Source organism: Hippopotamus amphibius, chromosome 9 (assembly GCF_030028045.1).
Source record: "Hippopotamus amphibius kiboko isolate mHipAmp2 chromosome 9, mHipAmp2.hap2, whole genome shotgun sequence".
Classification (NCBI taxonomy): Eukaryota; Metazoa; Chordata; class Mammalia; order Artiodactyla; family Hippopotamidae; genus Hippopotamus; species Hippopotamus amphibius.
This window is the reverse complement of record NC_080194.1, coordinates 1,192,178-1,220,171: the sequence shown is the minus strand read 5'-3', so window position 1 is coordinate 1,220,171 and position 27,994 is coordinate 1,192,178. Positions and strand designations below refer to the sequence as shown.

Sequence of the window (27,994 nt, the reverse complement as noted above, 5' to 3'; positions counted from 1 at the left end):
GCATCCGGCCTGGCGGGGCCCGGAGGCCTGGCAGCGCCGCGTCGGGGGAGGCCTCGCGTCGGGAGGCCGAGCGCCGACGGCCATGCTCGTTGCTGGCCGGCCAGCTGACGGGGACGCGCTCGCGGCCGGCGCGCAGGCGGCGTCCCTGCTCTCCGCGCGCGGATGAGGCCCGCCCCTCCCCCACCTCCCGGGCCTCCGCGCGCGGCCCCGCCCTGCCGGCGAGCCTGTTTGGCGGGAAGTCGGCGCCGTTGGCCTCCCTGCGGCTCCGCGGGCCCGCCGGACCCCCGCGCTTCTCCCCGGAGGCGTCTCGGCCGCTCCTCGGGGGCCGCGGCAGAAGGCACAGTTCCCCTGCGCACAGGGGGCGCCATGGCGCCCCGGAAGCGGCCCGGAACCCAGAAGACCCCCGAGGCGGCCGCGCGCCCCAAGAGCAGGAGGAACCGGAGCCCCCGGGAGCTGGAGCCCGAGGCCAAGAAGCCGTGCGCGAGGGGCCCCGGTACCGATGGGCCCCGCCGCTTGGGGTCCGCACGCCCGAGGGGGGGAGGGGCGCGCCCGGGGCCCGGGGCCGCCGCGCGCGGTGCGTCTCGCCTGCGGGCCCCGCGCCCCCCCGGGCTGGGGCTCGGCCGCCGGCGGGCGGCGCGGGGAGGCGGAGGCGCTCGCTGCGGCGCGCACCGCGGGCCTTTGCCGCCGCCTGCAGCGCCGGCATCCTCACGCCCCGAGGGCCGCTGGAGGTGCGCCGCTCGCCTCGCGGCGTGCGCTGCGGGTCCGGAGTCGCGGGGGTGAGCCGTCTGCCCGGGCTCAGCTGCGGAGCCCGCGGCCGCCTGCCCGCCGTCCCCCGGAAACGCGCCCTTAGGGGCTTGCGGGGCTTGAATCTGGGGCGACGGGGAACCTAGCGAACTCGAAAGACGGCGGGGGGGCCGATGGCGAAGTGTTTCGTTCGCGAGAAGGAGGAGCTGGCTGTCAGGAGGCGGGATCCCTGGAGATGAGGTCCTCACGTCCGGGCTGGCGGTCCCGAGCGCTGTACTCCTAGGCGGAGCCCCCCTCGCCCCGCGAAGGAGCCGGAGTGGGTTTAGCGCCACGCCAGACCCTGTGGATCCTGCTGGCTTTCGGGAGAACAGACTGGACTTGGGGCCAACAGCTGGTCCCCTCCACATTATTTTAACATGGGGTTTAAAGAAACTGCTTTCCCCAGTCACTTCTGCCGTGCTGTCCTGAAATCTTCTCACTGTGTTTTATATGTGACTTTTAAGGTGTCACCCAACCGTATCACGAGTTTTCCAGCCCAAACTGGGAGGAGTTCTGCAGTTCTTGTGTGTTTCTTTGGCTCAGTTCTCAGGAACCCTGCAAGATCATAGTCGGTCTCACTTCAGAATTACTATTTGAGGGAATGTTTTTCGGAAGGGGCTGAATCCCTACTCACTATTTATTTGCTGTGCTGGGTGAGACTGAGCAGAATGGGGAAATACCTTAGGAGGTGATAAGAGAGATTGTCTATGCCAAATGAAGCAACAAGAGCAACAAGCCTTTCTGGGATTTTTCAGGCGAAAAATCTTTGAGTGAGATTGAAGCGGAAAATATGTGTCTGTTCTGCTTGGCAGGTTCTAGCAGAAGATTTGACTCAGGCTGCCTTTGGGCGGGGTTGGCTAGCCTGCGGGGGCCGCCACCATGCACCAGCATCGTCAGGGCCCTCCACCAGCATAAGCTGGGCACAGCTGCCTGGCCATCACTGCAGCAGGTGAGGTGTTTCCTGGCTGAAGAGCTCGGGGGGTTGCGTGGTGCTGTTTTTACTGCCGAGTGGTCCAAAATTAGATGCTGGGTTGGGTTAGCGGGGTGTCAGTGGTCAGATCACCCCCACCTTGGTGACTGGCCTACTGGGCATTCAGCCAGGTAGAAGTCCTATGCTGTAGGGGTCCCAGGAGAAATGCACTCTGCCTCCTTGCTTTCCATGATTAGATCATGTATATTGCAAATATTTTTATGCACAGAGCCAGACAGTTAGTTTTCCTCAAGTGGGAGGACTTGACTCCTCTCATCTATGGAAGAGTCAGAGATAGGCAATTTACTGTTGTGTTTTAATTCAGCTTAATTCTTTTGTCTCTGTATCAGGGTCTCCAGCAGTCCTTTTTGAACTCTCTGGCTTCTTACCGAATATTCCAAAAGGCTGCCCCTTTTGACAGGAGGGCCACATCCCTGGCGTGGCACCCAGCTCATCCCAGCACCCTGGCCGTGGGTTCCAAAGGGGGAGATATCTTGCTCTGGAACTTTGGCATGAAGGACAAACCCACCTTCATTAAAGGGGTGAGCAGTTCCCTGTTCCAGACGCTAGTGCTGAAGAAGTGTTTGTGGAAGGGATGAAAAGTCATCCAGTAACAAGGAGATAATTGGGATCAAGAGTAACTGTGGGTATTTTCAAACAAGTAAATGGTGATGATACTTAACTCTTTATTGAATGTCCTTAAAATATTAGAAAGTATGAAATACTGGTCACTCTCGTAAGTCACTTAGAATAGAATGTAAGCCCTTTCTTACCTCCTTGACCTCATGTTGGGCCACTGTCTTTCCTCATTTCCTGTGCTTTAGCCATACTAACTCTTTCTGTTTCTGAAACTGGGTCTTTGCGCTTGCTGTCCCCTTTGACTGGAGTGCTCTTTCCCTTGGTGTTCCCATGCCTGGCTGCCTCTGATCATTCAGGTCTCGGCTCGATATACTTCTTTAAAAAGGCTGTTACTGACCACTCTGCGTAATCACCAATGCCTCCCTGTCTTACGATCCTGCTTCACTTTTCCTCCACAGTGTTTATTAGTATCTGAAATGTTTTACTTATTTGTATGTCTTTGCCCATTGAAAAGTAAGCTCCATGATGGCAGGGACCTTGTCTTTCTGATTTACCACTCCACCCCCAGTACCTAGAACAACGTTTGGCCTTGAGTAGCTGCTTTGTATTCGTTGAATGAATGAGGGGCTTGGAGTATAACTGGATAGGTGGGATGTCTACCTACATGCTAATTAACAATACAGCAGTACAGATGCTAAATGCTACAGAACATGACAGAAGGAAGAATGGCTTGTGAATTAGAGTCGTTAGAGGTCTTGTGGGTGAGTGAGGAAGAACAATATTTAGATAAATGGAGAGAAAAGGAGGAAAGGCAGAGTGTGTTTGGGGCAAGGTTTGGCTTTTTAGGGATGGTCTTAATCATGCTAGTGTTTGTCACCAGGCACTGAGGGGTGAGGGTATGGGCCCCTCCACCAAAGGGAAGACCTTTAGCTTGCCCAGCTGGAGACCGACATTGAAGGGCTCTCCTGTGAAAGGTGATGCTCTGGGTTTAGAGCAGGAGCCACAAATTCAGAGGCCTAAAGAAGCCAGACAGATAAAAGAAAAGAATGATATAGAATGGTAGTTAGTGGTAAATTGGATTTGGTTGATGGGTGAGAATCTAGGTCTTGTGGTAACAGATCTGATTTTTTCAAATGAAGCTGGAAATGTTCTGATTTTTTAAAATTGTAATGAAACACATACAAAATTTACCATCTTAACCAATTTTAAGTGTACAGTTCAGCAGCATTAAGTACATCTGCATTCTTGCGTAACCAGCCTCCCAGACTTTTTCATCTTGCAAAACTGAAACTCTGTATCCATTAAACACTAACTCCCCATTCCTCCTTCCCTCCAGACCCTGGCAAGGACATTCGACATTCCATTCGGGCTTTCTGTCTCTATGATTTTGACTAAGTATCTCATAAAGTGGAATCAGACAGTATTTGTCCTTTTGTGACAGGCTTGTTTCACTTAGCATAATGCCCTCAAGGTTCATCCATGTTGCAGCACGTGTCAGAATTTTCTTCCCTCTTAAGGCTGAATAATACTCCACTGCATGTATGTACCACGTTTTGTTTATCCATTCATCTGTGGATGGATATTTGGGTTGCTTCCACCTTTTGGCTTTTGTGAATAATGCTGCTGTTGACATGATTGTACAAATATCTCAAGTCCCTGCTTTCAGTTCTTTTGGTTATGCACCCAGAGTGGAATTGCTGGATCACATTGTAACTCTATTTTTAATTTTTTAAGGAACCACCATACTATTTTCCATAGAGGCTGCACCATTTTACATTCCCACCAACAGTACACAGGGTTTCAATTTAAAATATCGTGATTTTTAATGTTGGTAACTAAATGAAATTGAACATGCTCTGTAGCTGAGCAAAACAGATTTGTGAACTGGATTCTGCATTACTTCACTCTTTTTCTACCTCAAGTTTAGAGGCCAAAGGTAAACCCAGGATGAGTTCTTTTAAGTGAAGGGTTTGGAGAGCAGCTCATCAGAAAAGGCCACGTTAGGCAGGCTTGAGAGGCTAGGATTCAAGGTATGAGATGAGTGTTCAAGAAAATAAGTGCCTGAAGCCCAAAGCAAGGCAACCAAGGGAGAGCCTGTTGGGCTTCCTATCCAGCTGGTGAGACGGGTGACCACCAGGAGGGGCAGCTTTAACTTGAAGTCAGAACCCAGAGTTTAGACAGGAAGAGACTGGCTTTTTCCTGGGCGTGCAGGACATGGGAATAGAGAAATTTAAGAAACAGCCTGAGTGTCCTAGGGGAAGAGCTTCCTGACTGAAAGGAGAATGATAACTGCTTTGAACGTGTGTCAGGCTGAAGCTGCTTTTTGTTTATATCACCCTTTATTATGATTTGCATTTAAGTGAAGTTTCCTTGCTCTGTTGTGGAGATTGGTCTGGGCATTTGAACTGTATGACTAGCAGGGAGCTAGGCTGTAGCAGAAGAAGGGTATGTGGTCTGGAGAAGTGTCTGTTTTTACTCCCAGGAAATGATAGCAGGAAGTTGATTTGAGACCAGTGACTGAGGGAGCAGCAGTGCCTCATTTTGTCATTTCTTTAGTCATCTGACCTTGGCTCTGATCTTTACATCTTTCAGGCCCTTGGCAAGGGGGTATTACATTTTCAAAATGAAGATTATTTTTTTTCTCATTATAAAAGTGACCTGTGCTTATTGTAAGAAATTCAAGCAATACAGAAAAAAGTGTAAAGAATAAAGTAACTGTTACCTGAAGTCCCCATTTGGGACATCTTTATGTGTGTGTATACACTATTATACACACCCATTTTTCTACTTATATTTTATGTAAATATTCTATCCTAGAATCTGTTGTATTTTACTTATTAGGTCATATTCTAGTTTAGTCATCTTGTACCAGAGGATGACCACTTGAAAATATCTTATTTCCTGGTGTACTTCCCTGGCAGTCCAGTGGTTAAGACTCAGCTTCCACTGTAGGGGGTGCGGGTTTGATCCCTGGTCAGGGAACTAAGATCCCACATGTCACATGGTGTGGCCAAAAATAAATAAATACAATTTTAAAATATATATTTTATTTCCATTTTTTTGTAATGCCTTTGGTTTTGGTATCAGGGTATTGTAGACTTCATTATAAAGAGTTGGGAAGTGTTCCTTCCCCTTGAATTTTCTGGAATAATTTGTGTAGAATTGTTACTGTTTCTTTCTTAAATTTTTCATAAGATTGACTAGTGAAGCCATCTGGGCCTGGAGTTTTCTTTGTTGGAGGGATTTTAACTATATATTCAATTTGTTTAATAGATATAGGGCAATTTAGGTTATCTGTTTCTTCTTGAAGGAGCTTGGTAGTTTGTCTTCAAGTAATTTGTCCATTTTATCTAAGATGTTGAATTTAGTGATGTAAAGTTGTTCATAGTATCCCCTTATTATCCTCTTTTTAAAAAAATATATATTTATTTATTTATTTTTATTTTTGGCTGCGTTGGGTCTCTGTTGCTGCACGTGGGCTTTCTCTCGTTGTGGAGAATGAGGGCTGCTCTTCATTGCGGTGTGCGGGCTTCTCATTTCAGTGGCTTCTCTTGTTGCGGAGCCAGGGCTCTGGGTGCACAGGCTTCAGTAGGTGCATCACGCGGGCTCAGTAGTTGTGGCACACAAGCTTAGTTGCTCCGCAGCATGTGGAATCTTCCCAGACCAGGGATCAAACCCATGTCCCCTGCATTGGCAGGTGGATTCTTAACCACTGCCCCACCAGGGAAGTCCCTCTTTTTCTGGTTTCTTAAGATAGAAACTTGGATTGTTTATTTGAAACCTTTCATTTCTAATATAACCATTTAATGCTATATATTTCCCTCTGTTTCTTTAAATACATCTCACAGATTTTGTTGTGTTTTTGTTTCCATTCAGTTCAAATTATTTTCCAAATTCTTTATGATTTCTTCTTTGACCTATGGGTTATTCTGAAGTATTTTGTTTAATTTCCAAATATTTGGGGATTGTTGAGATGTTTCTCTGGTATTGACTTCTAGTTCAATTCTGTTATGAACAAAAGACATTTTACATGATTCCAGTCCTTTTACATTTTTTATTTGTATTTTGGCTCAGCACATGGACTGTCTTAGTGAGTGTTCCATATGCATTTGAAAAAAAAATATGTATTCTGCTGTTTTGGGGAGATTTTTTTTTTTTTTTTTTTTTTTTTTTTTGGTGGCTGCACCACACAGCATGTAGGATCTTAGTTTCCCAACCAGGAATGGAACCCATGCTGCCTCCTGTGGAAGCATGGAGTCTTAACCACTGGACTGCCAGGGAAGACCCTGTTTTGGGGTGAATTATTCTTTAAGTGTCAATTAGGTTAAGTTGGTTAATAGTGTTGTTTAAATGTTCTGTATCCTTTTTTTTTTAATATGTTCTGTATCCTTATTGATTTTATAAGATTCCAGTATTCCTCTCTCTTATCAGTTATTGAGAGAGGAATATTGGAATCTCCAACTATAAAATTGTGGTTCTATTTTCCTTTAGTTTTTGCTTCAAGCATTTGGAAACTCTGTTATTAGGTGCTTACATATTTAGAATTATGTGCTTTTGATGAACTGACAACTTTGTCATTGTGAGATGTCTCCCTTTATCCCTGGTAATATTTCTTGTTCTGAAATCTTTGTTTGATATTAATGTAGCCACTGCAACTTTTTTATCATTAGTATTTGCATTGTACATCTTTTTTCATCCTTTTTTTCTTAACATATTTGTGTATTTGCATATAAAATGGGTTTCCTGTAGATACCGTGTAAAAAAAAAAAATCCAGTCTGGGAATTTCCTGTGGTCCAGTGGTTAGGACTCCTAAAACTAATACAATGTTACATGTCAATATTTCAGTAATTTTTTTAATATAAAAAACTGCATTTAAAATAGAGTTAACCCATGGGAAATTCCCTGGCAGTCCAGTGGTTAAAACTTTGCTCTTTCAGTGCCAGGGGCCTGGCTTCAGTCCCTGGTTGGGAAACTGAGATCCCACAAGCCATGTGGTATGGCCAGAAAAAAATCCATTCTGACAATCTCTACCTTTTAATTGGAGCATTTGACCATTTACATTTAATATGATTATAAATATGATTGGGTTTGAGTGTTATCTTCTGTTTCTATTTGTCCCATTGTTTTGCTCCATTTTTCTTTTTTTCTTGCCTTCTTTTTGGTTGAGTACTTTTTATGATCCATTTTGTCTCCACTATGAGATTATTAGTTACACTTCTTTTCCTTTCCCCTTTCTCTCTTTTAGTAGTTGTTCTTGGGTTTACAATGTACATCTTTTTTTTTTTTTTTTGGCCATGCAGCTTACAGAATCTCAGTTCCCCAACTAGGGATTGAACCTGGGCCCTTGGCAGTGAAAGTTCGCAGTCCTGACCACTGGACCACCAGGGAATTCCCCACAGTATATGTCTTTAATATAAGAGTGAACCTTCAAATAATATTATATTACTTCACGTGTATTGTAAGACTCTTACAACCATATGTTTACTTCCATTTTCTCCCTTCTGTCATTGTCCTACATTTTACTTCTACATATGTTATAAACTCTACCGTACTTTTTTTGTTTTGCTTTATAGTCAGTTATCTTTTTGGTTTTGTTTTTTGTTAAATCTTTATTGAGATATAGCTGATATACGATAAAGTGCACGTTTAGAGTGTATGATTTGATGAGTTTCGATATATGTATACAACCATGAAACCATCACTACAATTAAAATAATGAATATATCCATCACCCCTGAAGTTTCCTTATGCCTGTTGGTAATCCATCCCTTTCGTCCCTCTGTCCTGTCACCCGAAAACCATTTATCCACTTTCTATCCCTATTGATAAATTTGCATTTTCAAGACTTTTATATAAACGGCACCATGTAATACATACACTTTCTTTTTCTGGCTTCTTTCATGCATTATAAATATTTGAGATTCATCTACATTTTTGCATGTATCAGTAAGTTTTGTTTTTCCTGAGTAGGTTTCCAGTGTATTGATATACCACAGTTTATCCATTCACCTGTTGAAGGACATCTGGACTTTTTCTAGTTTTTGACTGTTGCAAATAAAGCTGCTTTGAACATTCATGTACAAGTCTTTGTGTGGATATATGTTTTCATTTTTCTCAAGTAAATACCTAGTTGTGGAATGGCTGGGTTACAGGGTAGGTATCTTTTTAAAGATATTTTTTAAATGAGAAAAAAAAACTTTAATATTTACCCACGTATTTTCCATTTCCAGTGCTTTTCATTCCTTTGTATGATCCAGACTTCCTTTTGGTAACATTTTCTTTCTGCTTGAAGAGGTTCCTTTAACATGTCCTGTAATGTAGGTGGGTTGGCGATGCATTTTTTCCTTTTGTTTGTCTGAGAAAGTGTTTTGCCCCCCTCTTTTTTTTCTTTTAAGGTATTTTTGCTGGGTATAGAATTCTAGGTTCACAGGATTTTTTTTTTCTTTTCTTTTAATACGTTAAAGATTTCTGATGTGGTCAGCTCTCATTCTTATGTTTCTCATCTTTTTATTTTTATTTTTTTTCTTTTGGCTGCTTTAAAAATGGTCCCTTTGTCATCTGAAGTAATATTCATAGGTTCCAGGGATCAGGGCATGGACATCTTGGGGGACCATTATTCAGTCTATTCCAGATAGCATGAGTCTGAGGCAGCCTGTAGTTTAGATATGAGTTGGCCTCATCCAGAGGACTCTACTTGATGTTCTGTATATTAAGAATCTTTTCATTCTGGATGGTGAGAATACAGACTGTTCTGAAGAGTTCTCCTTCTATTCATTTCTGGTGTTTCTCCCCCAGCCGTATACACATTTACACAGTAATATTTGCTCAAAGGCCTGAGGGGAACCCTCTGAAAATCTGCAGAATGCTCTCTCTGCACATCTCCCTCTCCAGCATTACCTCCACAAATTCTTGCCCTGTTGGCTTTCCCAAATTGTCACCTCAGCCCAGCAAGATTACTAGGCTGTTTGGGTTCTCCCTCCCTGTGCTGCAGCCTGGATACTCTCGGAAAGCAGTAAGCTGGGGCAGTTGTAGGGCAACCTCATTTCTTTCCCTCTTGTCTTGTGCTGCCTGTTGCCCAATGTCTGAAAACTTATTTCATGTATTTTTCCATTTTTTCAGTTGTGTAAGGTGGGAGGATATATCTGGTTTCTGACACTCCATCATAGTAGGAAGTAGAGATTCATACTTACTAATGTTAATAGTTTCTCTGAGGATTTAAATTTTTTTCCTACACAGTCTTATCGTCTACAAATCATGAGAGTTTCATTTCTTCCTTTACCATTTTTACACTTCTTTTTTGGCCTTATTCCCTCAGCTAAGACCTCTACTACTTTGTTGAATGTTGGCTATAACAGACATCCTTGTCTTATTCTTAATTATAGAAGGCTTTTACGTTTTATGTTAAACAAGGTTTCTGCTCCTTTTTACTGTGATAAGATATACGTAACATGAAAGTTACCATCTTAACTATTTTAAAGCATATAATTCAGTGGCTCTAAGTACATTCACATTGTTGTGCAACCATCACCACTGTCCATCTCCAGAACTTTTTCTTCCCCAAATAAAACTCTATAACCATTAAACAGTGAATCTCTATTACCCCTCCCCTCAGCCCTACTAATCTGTTTTCTGCCTCTGAATTTGACTCTTCTAGGTACTGCATGTAAATGGAATCACACAATAAATATTTGTCCTTTGGGGTCTGGCTCCTTTCGCTTCGTGTGTTTTCAGGGTTCATCCATGTTGTAGCAGATATGAGTACTTTATTCCTTTTTGTAGTTGAATAATATTCCATTGTATGAATTCATCAAATTTTGTTTTGCCATTAATCTGTTGGTGGGCATTTGGGTTGTTTCTACCTTTTGCTGTTATGATTCAGCTGCCATGAATGTTCATGTAAAAGTTTTTGTTTGAACAACTGTTTTCAATTTTGGGGGGACATACCTAAGAGCTTGTTTGTTTTTAAAACCTGTTTTTAAATACCTTTTATCAGATTAAGTTCCTCTTTTATTTGTAGTTTGCCAGAAGCTCTTATCATGAATAATAATTGAATTTCATCAAATACTTTTTTGTGTCTATTGAGATCACCATATGATTTTCCTCCTCTATTCTATTAAGGTAGTAAACTGCACTGATTGTTTTTTGTTTTGGTTTATTAGTTACATTGTTTTCTCCTTTAAATGTTCTTTCTTTTCACTCTTTCACCTTACCAGTTATATTGCTGGCAAGTGATTTGGCTCCTTCGAAAGCTGTGGTGAAAGCCCGCAATATAAAATGGACCCTCCGAACCATTTTCAAGCGCCTAAGACTGTATTCTCGTTGCTCTGCAGCAGAGTTCTACGACTTTCTCATCTCCTAAAGCTGAAACCGCGTGCCCACTGAATAACAGTTCACCATTTCCCCTTCCCTCCAGCCCTTGGCAACCACAGTTCTACTTTCTGTTTCTATGAGTTTGAACTACTTTAGATACCGCTAAGTTTTGGGGGTTTTACAGTTTTCCTGTGGCTCTGTCAGAGAATATTCTTGTAGGAAGTTCACAGTAAAGTTTTGAGTGTGATGGGACATCATGCTGGCAATTTATTATTAAATGGTTCCAGAAAAACAGGTCTTGGTGCTATTCTTGCAACTTTTCTGTGAGTTTGAGGTAGTTTGAAAATAAAGTTTAAAAAAAAAAGATTGTTTCTTCTTTAAATATTTAGTACATTCACCACTGAAGCCATTAGAATCTGGAATTTACTTTGCAAGAAAGTTTTTAGTTGTGACTCAATTTCTTTAATATCAGACTATTCATATTTTTCTTTTCCATCTTCTGTCAGTTTGGCAAGTTTGTACTTTTCTAGGAATTTGCCTGTTTCCTCTAAATTTTCAGATTTATTGGCAAAAGATTGTTTATGATTTCCTCTTACTATCTTTTAAAATGTCTAAGATTTATATTGATAATCTCTTCCATCCATTACATTGGTTATTTGTGCTTTCTCGTTTGTTTGGTCATTCTCACTAAGGATTTATCAATTTAATTATATTAGTCTTTTCATGAAACCGACTTTTGGCTTTGTTGATTCTTTCCACAGTGTTATTTGTTTTATTTCATTCATTTCTGTTCTTTTCTTTCGTTCTGCTTTCTTTGGTTTTAGCTTCTTGTTTGTTTTACAACTTCTTGAGATAGATGTTTGAGTCACGGATTTTTAGCCTTTTTTAACTTTTGTTATGAATAATGGTCCTGTGACTATCTGCATACAGGTTTTTACATAAACATGCATATTCATTTCTCTTGCATGTATATCTCTTGGGTGTATATAACTCTTGGGACATATGGTAACTTTAGTTTAATTTTTTGAGGAATTGCCTGTTCTCCATTTCGCTTTCCCACCGGCAGCGCAGGAGGGCTTCAGTTCCTCCACATCCTTACCAACACTTGACTGACAAATACAAAGTGTACATCTTGAAGGTATGCCACATGATGCTTTAATACATGTATACATCGTGAAATACCACAGTCAAGCTAACCAATAATTAGCGTCCATCACAGTTATGTGTATGTGCGCATGTGTGCACGCTGAGAGCACTTAAGATCCACTCTCTTAGAAAATTTCAAGTATACAATACAGTATTATTAAGTATAGTTACCATGCTGTACATTAGAGCTCAAGAATAACTGAAATTTTGTACCTTTTGACAAACATCTCCCCATTCCCCTCCCCCTCCCCCAGCCCCTGGCAACCACTCTTCTACTGTCTGCCTTTGCGAGTTTGACTTTTTTAGATTGCACATACAAGTGAGATCATGTAGTATCTGTATTTCTGTGTCTGACTTACTTTGCTTAGCATAACGTCCTCCATCCATGTTTTCGCCAATGGCAGGATTTCTTTGCTTTTAAAGGCTAAATAATATTCCACTTTATATGAAATATATACACACACCACATTTATATATATATATACCACATTTATATATGTGTGTGTATATATACATACCACATTTATATATGTGTGTGTGTATATATACATACCACATTTATATATGTGTGTGTGTATGTATACCACATTTTCTTTATCCATTCATTATCGTCAGTCACTTAAGTTGTTTCTGTATCTTGGCAGTTGTGAAGAATGCTGCAGTGAACACAGAAGGACAGAACTCTTTGAGAAACTGACTTCATTCCCTTTTGATAATCCAGAAGTGGAATTACTGGGTCATATGGTGTTCTATTTTTAGTTTTTTGAGGAACCTCCATACTGTTTTCCATAATGCCTCTACCAATTTACATTCCCATCAACATTATTCAAGAGTTCCCTTTTCTCCGCATCTCGGCCAGCACTTGTTATCGCTTGTCTGTTGGATAATAGTCACTCTAACAAGTGCGAGGTGGTATCTCACTGTAGTTTTGCATTTGCCTGATGATTAGTGATGTTGAGCACGTTGTCATATACCTGTTGGCCGTTTGTATGTCTTCTTTGGAGAAGTATGTATTCAAATCCTTTGCCCATTTTTAATCAGATTAGTTTTTTTTCTTTTTTACTATTGAGTTGTCTGAGTTCCCTATATATTGTCCATATTAACCCCTTATCAGATAGTTTGCAGTATTTCTCCGATTCCGCAGGCTATCTTACAGTACTTGTTATTGTCCATCTTTTTAATTACAGCCATCCTAGTGGGTGTGAAATAGTATTTCATTGTGGTCTTGATTTGCATTTCCTTAGTGACTAATGACTTTTTCTTACGTGCCACTGGCTGTTTGCATATCTTCTTTGGAGAAATGTCTGCTGAAGTACTTTTTTGTTGTTTTTTTTTTTTTGGCTGCACTGTGCAGCCTGCAGGATCTTAGTTCCTCGACCAGGGACTGAACCCTGGGCCAGGGGAGTGAAAGTGTCAAGTCCTAACCGCTGCACCACAAAAGAGTTCCCTTTGTCCATTTTTAAATTAGGTCTGTTTTTTAAATGTATACTAATTAAAATTATTTTAAAGCCTGTGTCTAATAGCACCAATACCTGGATCTCCTGTGAGTCTTTCAACTGTTGTTTTGTTTTTTTTTTCTCTTGGTTATTGGTTACTTGATCTTGACTTCTGATATGCTGGATAATTTTAGATCTGATGCCAAATATTGCATATAAAACCCTGTAGAGATATAATTTGAAGTTTTGAGTGCTGTTATTTTCCTCCAGAGAGAATTTTTTTTCCTCTGGCAGGCAGGTCAAGTGGAATCAGATCATCTTAATCTGATCAGAGATTGAAATGATTTGAATCTGGACTTCAGTCTTTGTGAGGGATGGTCTGTTTCCAGTTTGCTCTTATTTCTGGGGCTTCAGGGACCCTAACTAAAAGCTGGGTTTTTTCTAAGACCTCTCCCCCCTGACAGGTCTGAACTTCAGTTTTTGCCTCTCATGAGACTGACAAAACCTCTGCTCAGCTTCTCAGCTGCTAAGCCACCACTTTCAGGCCAGCTCCTCTGTTTCTCAGTCACCGCTTCCTTGCCTGCATATGCCTCAGGAGGAAGAGCAGCATGGAAATGTCAGGCTTACCTCTCTGCTTCTCCTCTCTCTAGGAGGCTGGACTTCAAGTCCTTGATGCCTTGATAGCTCTTTGTTGACTTCAGAAACTTTCCGTTGAGAACCTATATTCTACCTGTCTTTTCTAGTTTTCCTTGCTAGAAGGTTGGCCTGACATCAGCTTACTCACCATCAATGGAATTGGAAGTCTCAAACGTATTTCTTTTTCATATTTTGTCCAGGTTTGGTTAGTCCTTCTCAGAGCAAGAGTTGGTCATAACCACTTAGTCCACCCTTGCTAGAAGAACACTGATGCATTTTTCCTTAAAATGTTTACATATGTGTTTATTACTAATGCTTTGACATAGGGCTGGTGCTTTTCTTGTAAGTGTTCACTGATTAGGGTTCACCTGGTCTTACATAAACCACATCCATAATGCGTGTTTTCTTTCTTTCTTTTTTTTTTTCTTTATTTTTTTTGGTGTCCCTGGGTGGGCACGAACATAATGCGTGTTTTCTAGGGTCTAGTTTCCATTTCCCAGAGGTGGAGACATAATTTAAAATTAGTTATGAAGTAATCTGATTGCAGATTCTTTTTAAATTTTTACTACTATTTCCTACCCTGATTGTTTATAAGTATCTCACCCATGCTTAATTCAACAGCTATTATTTTTAGCAAATCATTTTTATCTAGTTTTTCCAGAGTGTTCAATATGGATTTCACAGAAATAACAATAGTCTTTCTTTTTGCACATATTTCATCAGTTTAATTAAATCCCACATTTAATGAAATGTTTTAAGTGTCTAAAGTTTAAATGTTTAATAAATTACATGTTTAAGTTACATGATTACAACACAAAGTACAACTGGCATATATAGGTTTAAGAACAAACACAACTAACTCTTCGTAAGCATAGAACTCAGCTAGTGGGAGCAGATTCTCTTCCTAGGAGCAAGGGTTCGGTGAACCACAGGCATCAGTTAGAATATTTTATAGAGGGAATGGAAAGTCCCAGGTCGTATGTTGAGTGAGTTGAGTGGATGTTGTGTAAGAGGCCGTGTGGAACTAAGCCTGGGATGGCAACAGCACACGGAAGACGTGCAAGAGGAGCCTTGAGGATGTACCGTTCTTAAAACAGTGCTTGCTACGTGATAAGCACTTAATAAGGTTATCATGGTCATTTCCATCACCGTCTGAGATGTCTAGAAAAAACAGGAAGGAGCTCAGATCTGACACCAGCCCTCCTAACCCAGCCCCTGGGCCAAGCTGAAGCTCTTCTGAGAAGAGCGCTTCTATGATGAATTACGGGACATCCACACGATGGAATATTCAGCAATAAGAGGGGTGAACTAGATACACACAGCCAGCTGGATGACACTCAGGGCCATCACACGGAACGAGACGAAAGAAGCCAGTCTCACGAGGCTGTACACCACATGATTCACTTTATATGACAGTCTATCAAAGGCAAAACGATTACACAGCGATGGAGAACGGGGCCACGTCTGCCAGGGGATGGGAGCCACGGGAGGACGGGACGGCAGTGGGTGAGCACAGGATTTCTGGGGAAGTGACACAACTGTCCTGCATCCTCCGTTTGGTGGCGGTTATTGAAATCTATGCATGTGTTAAAATTCACAGAACTTGAACTATCAATTTTAGAATTTTACAAACCAACCTACTGTATGTTCATTAAAAAGTATAAAATGAAAACTGAAACCTTAAGAGAGAGAGAGTACCGTGGAGGGCATCCTACTGCCTAGGCATCTGAGCTGGCCGGGGCCCCAGCACGGCCTGGCTGACTCTTGTGTCCGAGCAGAGTACATGCACCCAGGCTTCGTCTTCTTCCTGGGCCATTGTCACTCACTGGCTTTTTTCTTCCTTGTGTTAGATTGGAGCTGGAGGGAGCATCACGGGGCTGAAGTTTAACCCCCTCAATACCAACCAGTTTTTCACCTCCTCAATGGAGGGAACAACTAGGCTGCAAGACTTTAAAGGCAACACTCTCCGGGTTTTTGCCAGCTCAGGCACCTGCAAGTGAGTAGTTTGACTCCGAGGGGAAAGGGCTTCTAGGCTCTCGGTGTAGTCCTGGCAAAAGCATCCCGATCCCACTTCCTCTAGGCAGACCTGGCCCAGGGAAGCAAGGACCGCTGCTAGCTCCTTTCCACCCTGCCCCCTCTCTCTCAGACTTTTCCTGTAGCTGCTCTTACTCTAGGCCACAGGGATTACTGCTTCAGGGAGAGGTGCTGGCGCTTCAGCTTTTCTCAGTGAAGGAAGGGCTTCAGCTCTTCTGTCAGTCATGACTGTATCAGGCTAGACCTTGACTCTCACTGGACAAGTCAACATGGCATTAGCCTAGAAAGCCACTGAAAGCCTGAAGCAGGAACTAAGAACTTAAGATCCCATTCCCTCCATTCGGTGAGGTGTAATGACCTCATCAGTTCCTTGATGGAAGTTAAATGCATGTCATCGTGCCTACAGAGCACTTTGGACTCCCCAAGAGCAAGTGGCTGGAGAGATTACAAAGAGCTTGTCACTTTGGTTTCTAGCCAGAGACATGAGCCCGCTGCCTGAGTGCGTGAGAGTGTGGGGGCCTAACTCGCACCGGGCTGCCCCACAGGGGTAGGAAATACAGGAGCAGTAGGACGGCTGACAGAATGGACTTACTCTTCTACGAGCAGCCCTCCCTCTGAAAGGTGCTTACAGGGATGTGAAAGGCAGCGTAGCAGGGCTTTGCGGGAAGAACTGAGCCTGAGCCCCCCTGGCTGGCTGTCAGGATCGCTGCAGCACACCCCCCCAACCCACCTCTTCACATCGTGTCGTCTGAGGGGCAGAAGAGCAAGATACAGCTTCTGAGCTGTGTGTGCCTTTCCCCCTAGATGCTCAGAAGGGGGCAGAAGTTCCTTTCTAGACAGCTCTGAGGCGCAGAGCTGGGCAGTCCCTATTTGGTGTGTCATCTCCTTTGGCCCAAAGGGTGGGGCGCGAAGGGAGAGAGAAAACAGTGAGCCTCCCTCAGGACCCAGGGCTGCAGGGGGAGGCCCGCCTGGGGGCTGCCTGTGGCTCTGGCTTTGGCTGCTTCAGGGACTCTTAGTAGCTGAGGATCCTGGGCCCAGCAGTCACTGGGCAAGTTTCTGAGCCCCAGCACCCCCATACCCTCGGTCAGGAGGGTCAGCATGTCTGACTGCTCCTTACTGGGAGTCCACGACACGTTATTCATTCATTCCACAAGTATTTACTGACCGTCTACTGTGCCTTAGACGTGAGCTCCAACAGCGAATGAACGGAACTTGCCTCTGTCCCCAAGAATCTTACATCCCAGTCTCTCCCTCCAGCGTCTGGTTCTGCAGCCTGGATGTGTCTGTCAGAAGCCGAGTGGTGGTCACAGGAGACAACGTGGGGAACGTGATCCTGCTGAACATGGAGGGCAGGGAGGTGCGTCCTCCGAAGCCCAGGTCCTCCCCTCCCCTCCCTGACCCCCAGTCTCGGTTCTGCGCCCCCACCTGAACCGAGCTCTTCTCTGCAGCTTTGGAATCTGAGGATGCACAAAAAGAAAGTGACCCATGTGGCCCTGAACCCATGCTGTGATTGGTTCCTGGCCACAGCCTCCGTAGATCAAACAGTGAAAATCTGGGACCTGCGCCAGGTTAGAGGGAAATCCAGCTTCCTCCACTCGCTGCCGCACAGGCATCCTGTCAACGCAGGTGTGATATACCAGACCTCATCCTTCCTGCAGACCCTGCTGACTGCTTCAGGGGTTTTTCCTCAACGTGTAGAAGCCACTAGGCCAAACCTTTAGACCCCGATAGCATGGGCCAAGGTCGTGTCTTGGAGCCTCTCTGACTCCAGCTGTCCCTATCAGCTGCTGAGCCTCTAGGATGTTTTTGTTTACAGCCCAGATTTACCTCCCTTCCACCTGTCTCTAGAAAGGAGTGGGAGGGAGGGTGCCCTGGCAACAGGCCTGCAAGGGCCAGGACAACAGGGGGCCCGTGGCTCCTTGAGCTCAGGGGCTTTTCACTTTGCCAGCTCATTTCAGTCCCGATGGAGCCCAGCTCCTGACCACAGACCAGAAGAGTGAGATCCGGGTTTACTCTGCCTCCCAATGGGACTGCCCCCCGAGCCTGATCCCACACCCTCACCGCCACTTCCAGCACCTGACGCCCATCAAGGTAAGTGGGCGGGAAGGGGGCTGTGACCATGGGCTGGATCGGGTCTGCCAGGGTGGGGAGGGGCAGACACAGAGCCTTTAACCCCAGACCTCTTCCTGCCCTGACACAAAGCAGTCTCTTTGGGTCTGTCTGCACCTTTTGTCCAGCTCTGTGATCCCATTTTCCTGAGTTTTTCCCGTGCAGCCCAGATCTCACTGTGGGCACGTTCGGAGATCCTAACCCTCCGTTCTGCCCTCCGTTTCAGTGACCTGTGTGTGCAGCTGACCCGCAAGCTAACCTAGCCCTCAGCAGCAGCTTCTCTAGCCTCAGAGCCTAAGGCTTACAGTCTTCGAGTCCTGTGATTCCTTCCTGCCCACACCCGCAAGCAGTCTGAACGCTGCCAGTCCCGCTTTACGCGTGTATATTCTTTTCTAGAACCACAGCCCCTCTTCAGACCTCTAGATCTCACGCCTATACGTTAGTCAGCAAAGCAGAGTTCAGGCAGGCAGACCCCCTGGGGTTAGCATCCTTGATTAGATCACTCAAATTTTGGATCCCAGTTTCCTTGTCTATAAAAAGGGGCTTAATAGTGTCTTCTGACTGACAAGCGTGTTGTGAGGATGAATCCATGTCCTCAAAGCAGGTGGCAACACGCTTAGCGCCTAGTAGGTGCTCAGGAAGCACTGAAGACTTGGTGCTGGCGTGGCCCCCACATACCTCAGATCAAACCCAAGCCCTCAGGAACATCAGGGTCCTTCAGCAGTTGGTGTTCCCACTGATCCTTCCTCATCTCCCACTTGGTAATCAGCCAGCCCAAGCGACAACATCCCAGGTGTGACTTGTTTGTGACGTATTTCCAAGCCATTGCCTGTAGCACCTCTTCCTTTCTGCTAACCATGTCTTTTCTCCTTCAGAACTTCCTTGAAAAGCTTTCTTGGGAAAATCCCATCCAGTTCTGTCATTCCAATAACTGCCAGATTTGTTTTGAGCAGGGTGATCTGGGGAACACAGGTGTCCTCCCCTTTTTCAGCCACTAGCCATCTTCTGCTCAACTCATTATTGACGTTGATGGAGGGAGAGTAGTGGGATTACTTCAGAACTTAGGTCCTGTGTGGTTTTGGTTACCAGAGGCTTTTCACTTTGTTGGTATGATCTGAGGATATGCAAAGGAGACAGAAGGCCTGAAGGTGTCCTAAGGGTCAGGGAGGCCAGCTGGGGATTTTAAATTTGTAAGGTAGATGCACACGCACTTGAAAACCGTTCTTGTCGTTTCAGGTAGGTCTCACCTCCGTCACTAAACTGCTGGCAGTTGTGTTCACAGTTGTCGTTCGTGGCAGAGGCGCTCTTGATGGTGTCTGCGTTTCCTCTCGTGACCCGCCTCTCCGTCTCCTAGGCAACCTGGCATCCTCGCTACAACCTCATTGTTGTGGGCCGATACCCAGATCCTAATTTCAAAAGCTGTACCCCCCATGAATTAAGGACGATTGATGTGTTTGATGGCAGCTCAGGAAAGATGATGTATCAGCTCTATGACCCAGAATCTTCTGGTATCATGTCGGTGAGGCTTGGGCCCTCAAGCAAGAATGGGAGGAAACGGATTCAACCCACCTTACTGATCAAAAATGATCAGAAATTAACCCTCGTGCACCCTTCCCCCAGTGCCTTCACTCCCTCCTCATGCTTATCCCCTTGTCTCTGCAGCTCAATGAGTTCAATCCCATGGGGGACACGCTGGCCTCTGTGATGGGTGAGTGTACCTCCGTCTGGTCAAACCCACGCTCCTCCCCCAGGTTCGGTGCAGGCTAACCCCAGCTTAGCGCCGCTCCGTTCACCCCAGGGGCGTAGTCAGGAAAGATGATGCCAGGGGGCAGCGGTCTCTTCGGCCGAGGCCCTCCATCCCTCTTGCTTCGTCTTGGTCACAGCCGTGCCTGGCTGCTGCCCCGTTTCCTGGTTTCTCCATACCAAGTCCCAGGCTCGCCACCCCGGCCCCACGTCCTCAGAGGCGGATGACGGAAGGTGCGCGTCAGATTGGTCTCGCTCCTCCTAGGTTATCACATTCTCATCTGGAGCCGGGAGGAAGCTGGGACGCGGGAGTGAGAGACGTTAACGAAGGTGGGGGCCAAGCAAGGGCTTGGAGCCGCATGAGAAAAAGCTCTGCGAGGAAAGGCGGCTTCGTGTTAAAGGGCCAGAGGTATTTGGGTCTCAGGGTCGGAGCAGGGGCACTGGGACTGCGATGCTGGGACTGGGACCCTGGCACGCACTGCTCTGGACGTGGCTCCAGGACCTGCAGCGCTGGTGCTGCCGCTTCCCCAGGGGCCCCTGCTAGATCCAGCCTGGAGCCAGGCTGCTCTCCCTTCTCCTCTCGGACGTGCAGCGGCCGAGGACCCGGTGGTGGTTTTTGATTTGCGCTCCCTATTCACGCGGCCAATAACGCCAAACCCAGCTGCGCTTCTGAGTGCATCTTCCAGCACTGACCTGGGCGGAGGGCGTCTCAGGTCCCCAAGATGAAGAAAAGGCACAGAAACAGCACGAAGAGTCCAAAACCTTCATTCTCTGGACGCTGTCTCAGCCCTGTTCTGGGCTACAGTCAAGAGCCGTTCCGCTCACAGCCTGCCAGCTGGAGACCTCTGGCAGATCCCAGGAGATCCCAGCCCCGCTGAGAGGGACAGTGCTTTCATGATTCTGTACCACAATTCATCCCCCCACCTCCCCCGACCCCCTCCCAACTACAAGCATCCTTCCGACCTGCTCAAGGTGCAGAGGTGACAAAGATGCTGGAAGCATTATGTCTGACTCTAGTTAATGGTGGCTCCCGCTGGACAAAGGAACACTTCGCCGGCTGGCTCTTGGGTGATCTGGTTTCTTGGTGGCCAGTGTTCACACCCCCAGTGTTGTGCAGTTTTTCCCACTAAAATAAGCACTGAGAGGCAAGCGTGTGTCCTCTGGGCCGTTTGCTAAAGACTCTGGGTTGGAAGAGAGCGTGAGCAGGGCTTGATGGAGAGGCAAAGCACATCAAGCACCAACTCCTTCAGTCTTTTTATCCTGGGTCTTGAGTGGGGACTTGAATACTTGTCTACATGTCAGGCCCTTAGAGGGGAGCATGGAGGAGGCAGGTCCTGTTTGGAGACAGCCAGTGTCCGACACAGTACTTGGGTAACATCAGGCACACGGATGCCGACGGACGGGCGCCACGGGCCAAGCGGAGCCCCGCTTGTGCATCCAGGTCGGGGTGATCGGAGGGAGGCCCAGCCCAGGGTCTCCTGTCCGTGGGTTGGGGGGAGCAGCAGCAGTCAGGGGCGGGGCCCAGCCCCCCTCCCCTAGGAGGCAGAGGGGAGGGGGCCGAGCGGCTGTCAGGCACGGTCCTCCCCGTCTGGAAGGTGGCGGTAGCCCGGAGGCTGGGCCTGCGTCCGGAAGAGGACGGTGAGGAGCAGCACTATGAGGAGGAAGAGGATGGAGCCACATACCGCCAAGGCCACGATCACCTCTGCGCACGGGCGGGGCGGGGAGAGGAAGGTCACGTCAGGGTTCATTCAACAGACACTCGAGGGCCTACCACGTGCCAGGTGCTGTTCTCACCATGGGGATGTCACAAGTGGCCAAGACAAAGCCTCCCTTGTAGACTTTACATTCTAGGAGAGCAGATGCCATAACAGGCAAATGACAGAAATGCTAGGTTAGTGGCCACGGCCATAAAGAAAAGCAAAGGGAGGAAAGGGGGAAATGATGGAGAGGTAGGTCAGTCAGGGAAGATGCCACTAAGAAAGCAACAATTTGAACAGAGACTGGAGTCACTGAGATACAAAAGATCTGAGAGAAGAGTGTCCTAGGGGTGGGGTGGCGGGTGGACAGGAAGCAAATGCAAAAGGGAATTAGCTCGGCGTGGTCTAGGACCAGCAAGAAAGTCAGTATCACTAGAGCAGAGTATGTGAGGAACAAAGAGGAGATGAGGGCAGAGGACCAGACCAAGTAGGGCCTGGAGGCTATGATAAAGAACTTGGATTTTATTCCAAATGTGATGGGAAGCCACTGGAAGATTCTGAGAAGGGTAATGATGTGAATGGATTTATGTTTTAAAAAAAAACTCTGCTGTGCCGATAGACTGGCAGGGCCAAGAAGAGCATCAGCAAGAACGTTAGGAAGCTTTGCAGTACTTCAGGCAAGAGACGGTGGCAGACTGGGCTGGGGAGAAAGAGCGTGTACTCTATAGACTGGGTAGGATCTGCTAGTGGTCTGGAGGTGGGGGTCTGAGAAAGAGGTATTCAGGATAGCTCTCTGGGTTATGCTGTGCACCTAGGTGGTGAATATGGCATTTACTAAGGTGGGGAAGCCTGGAGGAAGAGCAGTTTTGGGGGAAGAGCATTTGGATTTAGACTTCAACTGTGACGTGCCTTAGCTGACATCCATGTAGAGACCTCAAGTCAGCAGCTGGATATATGAACCTGTAGCTCAGAGAAGAGGTCATGAATCTGTGAGTCATAAAAAGACAGAACTTAGCATGGCGATGGTATATAAAGCCATGAGACTGAGTAAGCTCACCCTGGAAGTGGGCATCGATGGGGAAAGAGCCAGGCTGAGCCCTGGGCCATCCACTGGTTAGTGGGGAGGAGATGCTAGTAAAGGAAGCTGCCTGTGAGTCAGGAGAGAAGCCAAGAAAGTGTTGAAGGAAAGTGACCGATTCCGTAATGCTGCTGAGAAGTGAAAGAAGCTGACTAAGAACTGGTCACTGGCTTTTTTTTTTTTTTTTTTTTTTGGGCACACAGGCTTAGTTGCTCTGTGGCATGTGGGATCTTCCTGGAGCAGGGATTGAACCCATGTCCTCTGCATTGGCAAGCAGATTCTTAACCACTGCGCCACCTAGGAAGCCCCTGGTCACTGGCTTTGGTAAGAGAAGGTCACTGGTCCTTGACAAGAATGGCTTCCATGGAGTGGCAGGGGACACAAGACTGTCCAGTGTGCATCTGAGAGAATGGGCAGTGAGGAAGTGACACCAGAATCCAGGCAACTCTTTGAAGGATTCCCCCCATAAAGGGGAGAGAGAAAGGGAGTGGCAGCTGGAGAAGGATGTGGGCCAAAGATGTTTTTGTTAGACTTTGATATGAGACTGATCCAGTAGAGCAGAAACATTGAGCATTGGGGGTCCGTGTGGAGGTCAGACGAGAAGGACCCGCAGTGTGAGTGGAAAGGATGGCCCCAGGTGGCAGCTGGTACCAGCAAGTAAGCTGGAACATCTGGTGGCGGGAGGACAAGGCAGTTCTCTCCCATTGCTTTTATTTCCTCATGGTATAGGAAGAGGGGCGTTGCCTGAGGGTGAGGAGTGCGCCTGAGGGTGGGGAATGAACTGTCTAGGGACCTGCAATAGGATGGCTGGAAGTGCATCAGCGCTCTCGAGACCTGTGGGTGTGAACTGCACGCGGTTCCGGGGCATGACCAACATGGAGGCAGGCAGAAGCTCACCCGTGTCTGCAGGGCTGCTTGCCAGCTGGCACTCCTGCTGCCAGTCCCTGGGCACGACAGGCTCTGTGAGGCGAAGGAAGTCCTGCAGCGGGCAGCGGTGGGGGCAGCCGGGCAGGGTCACGGGCCAGGGGGCCTTGGTACTCTCATTCCGAAAGTACATCTCCACCGAGAAATTCCTGAGGGTCGACAGGAGACAGGCCGAGAGCACAGCCCCGGGCTGCCCACAGTCCCCACGCGAGCACCCCTCCGCGAGGCAGGCGGAGAGCTCCACTCACCCGTTCTCTTCCTGGTACAGTTCAAACATGTGGCAGGACGCGTAGGGGGCCTGTTCGCCATTGTAGACATCCAGCGCCATCTGCAGAGCCACCAGGGTGGTGTCATGCTGTAAGGGAGAAGGGCTCCCCGTCAGCACTGCCCCCCTCCCCAGGCGCTGAGGAGAGGCGAGATCCAGCGCCGGCTTACCGCAGAGTAGACCAGCAGCTTAGGGAGCTGGGAGCTGCTCGCCATCAGGGTCAGGTTCTTCCGTATCTGAGCCAGCAGGACTCCTGAAGGAGAACGTCCCCAGCGTCAGGGGCTACAGCCATCACCGTCTTCTGACCAGACCTATCTGGGGTCCTCTCACCCCCTGCCAGTCCTGGGTCTGATCACCGGCACAGGGAACTCTACCTTCACGGGAACACTCATGAGTGAACTCCCAGCACCCCCCTGCTAAGAACCTTCAAATTTACAGAAGGTAAGATGCAACAATGTATCTGTATTTCAACACAGGTGCAGGAACCTGGCCATGTATTTGTAAAGGAGCTATAAGACCTTGCCCATGTTTGAAGAATGACTCCAGTTGGGGACAAATATACACGTAAGACCGCTCCAGGCCAGGGGAGCTCTGTCATGCGCGGGCTCTGAAAACGTCTGAGACGTTGGAAAGGTCTGGTGGCTGGCACTCCCCTGGGTGCTCGGATCAGGAAGCTGGCACGTGTGTTACTCTCAGCCTCCTTTCCGAGTGGCCCCCGGTGGTCCTCTGGAGTTAGGGAGTCATTCGAGGGGAGGGGAGGGGGAGTCTCCTGACATGGGTGAAACTTAAGAATGTGAATGGCAGAAGAGAAGCACACAGACCTCACTGGGGTCCCTCACACAGTGACCGGCGTGCTGAGCACCTGGAGAACTGGGGAAGCTTCGAGGACAGACGGGATAACTAGGGGGAACTGGTGCTGGGAGAGTGGAGCACGCTGCAGGTGGAGACGTGAGCGCGTGAGACGCCCCCGCAGCAGACGTCTGACGCTGTGGTGCTCTGACGGGGGAGTGACGTGCTGCTTTGTCACTCACCCCCCTGCAGCCGGGCCTTCTCTGCCTGCTCGTAGATCCCGAAGAGGAAGCGGAAGCTGAAGTCCTTTAGCCGGCTCAGGCGCTGCATGGTCTGGGGCGAGGCCCAGGGCGGCAGGACCAGCCCGTGTGTCTGCTGTGTGCGGCAGCGGGCAGGTTAGCTCCCCAGCCCAGGCCAGAGCCTCTCAAGGGAGCAGCTCTCTTCCTGGTGGGACGGTGCCTGTGTGTGTGTGAGGGGAGGGGGAGGAGAGGCAGAGGGACTGGAACCAGGAGACGTGGTGGACGGCGTGGAGGCTGCAGGGGACAGGAAAGGAGGCTCGGGCACAAAACGTGCGACTCAGCAGAACCAAGTCAGATACCACGAGGGCTCTGGGTGCAGAGAAGCCCCAGCTGCTGACGATCGATAAACTGTTTCCCACTCTGAGGTTCTTCCTCACCCGTGAGGGAAGTTCCCGTGTTTCACAAGAGGCAGCTTGCCTGGACCTCCCCAGGGGCCATGGCGTCCAAGCACTGTTCTACTTGGCCTGGTCACCTAGGCCTACCGAGGTGTGAGAGGACAGGAGTCACACCAGGGACCCTGAGCTGGCTCACCTCACAGAAGAGGGTGTCGTAGACATTCCAGACGGTCTCCAGTGTCAGGTCCGTAAGTCCCGTCTCGTGGGCCACCATGTCCAGGAATTGCTGTGAAAAGTGCATCAGGGGACCAGTCCTGCCCTGGGGGAAGGACCGTGTGGTGACCTCCCCCCAGCCCCACTCACTGCATTCTGAATACTCTCATTCTGATACTCCGGTGTCCGCCGGGTCTCGTTCTGCAGCTGTTCAAAACGGGGACATGGGCCCAACGGGAACTTCAGCAGCTGCAGACCGACGTGGGGGAAACAGGCAGAGAAGGAGCCGGGAGTCAGCAGGCCAATGGCCACAGCTGTCCCTGTCACCACCTCTAGGGAAGAGCTGGCCAGTCTTACCCTGTCCTCGGCAATGGGCACAGTGTGGACGGGGATAGGCTGCCAAGAGATGTTTGGGCTAAAGCGCTGCATTCCGTCAGGAGGGAAGAGTCCAGCCAGGTTGGCTTCAGCACTCATGAGAGTCCGGTCAAAGTCTGTGCTTCGAACATAAACCTGCAGAGGTGACAACATGGGTCTCACCTGTGGGAGTGGGGTTGGGGAGCTCTGGCCCCTCAGTGGGGCCCCAGAGGAGGACCTGTTTTTGATGGTCATCCAGCAAATTGTAAACCCACCATGCATCCAGCCCTCTCCCCCTCTGGCCTTCCCCGTCCCCCTTCCTAGCCAAGGCCCACTCAGCTGGGAGCACAGCTGTCCCCCATCTGTGAAGAACTCCTGTGGGAATGGCTCTAGTTCAAATGCCCCTCCCAGTCCAAAGTGCTTCGTCAACAAGGCTCTCAGGTCTGTCTACCTGCCTGGTTTATTACAACACCTATCTCCCTATCTAGGCCTGGGTCCTTGAGGGCAGAAACTGTCTTCAATCACAACCCCCTTTATAACTGCCTTAGAGACCAGGAAAGGAAATAAAATAAGGAACAGAGATAATTGCCTGTGAAAAGGGAGGAATAAGCTGTGAGAAAGGGCAAAGATCAGGAGAAGGCAGGCCCCCAAGAAAACAGTAACAACATCTAGAGACAAAGATCCGTCTGTGTGGTGCACCATTATATGCAGTGCTAGCCCAGTGCCACGCCCATAACGAGGCACTCAATAAGTGTCTTGGATGGAAAGCCTGAGTTACTTCACAGTCAGAAACGACGTTGCCAGACCCTTAGGTCAGCTTGGATGCTTGATCAGTTTTGCCTCTTCCCAAGCCCAACAGGGGCAACTAAGCCTCTAGGGTTTTGCTCTAGGCAGCCCTTGGATGTCTTGTCCTGTAGCTGTAACCAAAAATGCACGGAGGGAGGCCAGAGTGCCCAGCCTCACCCACAGTCTCCCCAAGGGCAGAGGGTGAGAACAGCGGACCCCATTTCCCTTGCCTCTTGAGCTCCCAGCCCTACCTCTTGCCGGTGGTAAGAGGTGTTGAGGAAGCCATGGTAGCGCTGTCGCAGAGCCTGGCCCAGCTCCCAGTGCTGCAGCATCCCCTCCTGCAGGCAAACCCAAGGATTAAGAGGCCCAGAGGGAAGGGATGGCTCACGAGTACCACAGAGCTTAGCCACTGCTGCTTTCCGGGTTCCTGGCTGGAAGCAGCAGTGGGTTAATCTGATCCCAGGAGTCATTTACTAAGTGGCCGATTGCGCACGGCATTGTGTATGGCCACTGTAATCTGGGGACAGACAGAAGAAATGCGGTCAGAGTCAGCAGCTACATGGGAAAAGGCAGTTTGGTGAGGCCCCAGGTTCTACAGCTGCTCTAGAGGTCACTCACTCTCCAGCCCATCCTGAGAGAGGGCTGGATTCCGACCCACCTTGGTTAGCTGACCAAGCCCTTGGGGCCATATGTCTTCCTGATAGGGGTCCTTGGGATACGTCTTCACTGGCGAACGGTCTCCATGTCGGTACAGCTGAGGAAAGAAGACGGTCAGCCTATAGGTCAGAAGGGTCCCCTTGATGTGGACACAGAGCCAAACTCTGCCCCACGCTGAGAGGGAAGTATCACCACCGCCCCCCGCCCCGGGAAGGCTTAACGCTACCCACTGCAAAAGACCCTAACTCAGAAGTCAGTAACTTCCTCCAGGCTCCAGAGATTCTCCCTTGGCCAAGCAATGCCACTGGAGACCGTGGGAAAACCAAAAGTACAGGTGGGAAGGGAAAAGAAAGAAAAGCCATGCAGACGGTGGGGAAGACTTGGAAAAAATCCTCAAAGGTTTCTTTAGAAGCGAGTCTCAACCGCTCAACTGCATCCCTGCTCCAAGGCGGACTCACCGACTTACCCTCTATTACAGAACTCCTTACACCCTGGGCCCCCGCCCCACACCCCAGAGCTTCACCGTGACCCCGCAGGCCAGCCGTCGCCCCCTAAACCAGCTGCTCCTCCTCCTCCTGCAGACCCCAGACCCCAGCAAAGCCCCGCCCATCCCTCCACCAGCAGGCCGGTGCCCTCCTGCCACTGGCGAGCCCTTGGCGACCCCACCTCTTATTACCAAGGTAACGAAACGCAGACTCCGGGCCTGGGCAGGTGGCATCACCATCAGGTTCACACCGAGAAGGAGCTGTAGAAGAGCCGCCCGGCTGCAGCCAAACTGTCTGCCCGCCATCACCGCTGTCGTCTCTGCAGCGAAGAGGCCGGAACGCACTGGGTGGCCCTCGCAGCAGCC

The 27,994-nt window shown here is 48.2% G+C and overlaps 2 protein-coding genes across 9 annotated transcripts; one reads left to right on the top strand and one right to left on the bottom strand.

Moving 5' to 3' along the window:
* Positions 1-18: 18 nt before the first annotated feature.
* On the top strand, positions 19-21,133 carry DDB2 (damage specific DNA binding protein 2). Of its 3 annotated transcripts, XM_057695267.1 has the most exons (10): positions 19-493; positions 1,596-1,732; positions 2,104-2,295; positions 15,712-15,857; positions 17,153-17,252; positions 17,344-17,521; positions 17,844-17,986; positions 19,359-19,523; positions 19,667-19,712; positions 20,013-21,124. In XM_057695267.1, the coding sequence occupies exons 1-10, from the start codon at positions 163-165 to the stop codon at positions 20,060-20,062; spliced, it is 1,488 nt and encodes a 495-aa protein (XP_057551250.1). In that variant the 5' UTR covers positions 19-162; the 3' UTR covers positions 20,063-21,124. The 3 variants fall into 3 exon arrangements, with proteins under 3 accessions (XP_057551250.1, XP_057551248.1, XP_057551249.1); XM_057695265.1 differs by having other exon boundaries at positions 19,359-19,712; positions 20,013-21,133; XM_057695266.1 differs by having other exon boundaries at positions 19,667-21,127.
* On the bottom strand, positions 20,499-27,953 carry ACP2 (acid phosphatase 2, lysosomal). Of its 6 annotated transcripts, XM_057695272.1 has the most exons (11): positions 27,821-27,953; positions 27,146-27,241; positions 26,739-26,825; positions 25,705-25,857; positions 25,498-25,596; positions 25,331-25,420; positions 24,743-24,875; positions 23,882-23,964; positions 23,695-23,801; positions 23,420-23,595; positions 20,499-21,449 (listed from the first exon to the last, which is right to left on the bottom strand). In XM_057695272.1, the coding sequence occupies exons 1-11, from the start codon at positions 27,932-27,934 to the stop codon at positions 21,316-21,318; spliced, it is 1,272 nt and encodes a 423-aa protein (XP_057551255.1). In that variant the 5' UTR covers positions 27,935-27,953; the 3' UTR covers positions 20,499-21,315. The 6 variants fall into 6 exon arrangements, with proteins under 6 accessions (XP_057551255.1, XP_057551253.1, XP_057551254.1 ...); XM_057695270.1 differs by having other exon boundaries at positions 25,498-25,857; positions 27,821-27,943; XM_057695271.1 differs by having other exon boundaries at positions 20,499-21,398; positions 25,498-25,857; positions 27,821-27,943.
* Positions 27,954-27,994: the final 41 nt, after the last annotated feature.

Coding starts and splice junctions, on each gene's coding strand:
- ACP2 (XM_057695269.1), bottom strand. CDS start 27,934: ATGGCGGGCAGACAGTTTGGCTGCAGCCGGGCGGCTCTTCTACAGCTC. Junction 27,242..27,820: donor GTCTGCGTTTCGTTACCTTG/GTAATAAGAGGT, acceptor TTCTTTCCTCAG/CTGTACCGACATGGAGACCG. Junction 23,802..23,881: donor AGCTGCTGGTCTACTCTGCG/GTAAGCCGGCGC, acceptor TCTCCCTTACAG/CATGACACCACCCTGGTGGC.
- DDB2 (XM_057695265.1), top strand. CDS start 163: ATGAGGCCCGCCCCTCCCCCACCTCCCGGGCCTCCGCGCGCGGCCCCG. Junction 15,858..17,152: donor GCCAGCTCAGGCACCTGCAA/GTGAGTAGTTTG, acceptor CTCTCCCTCCAG/CGTCTGGTTCTGCAGCCTGG. Junction 17,253..17,343: donor TGAACATGGAGGGCAGGGAG/GTGCGTCCTCCG, acceptor TCTTCTCTGCAG/CTTTGGAATCTGAGGATGCA.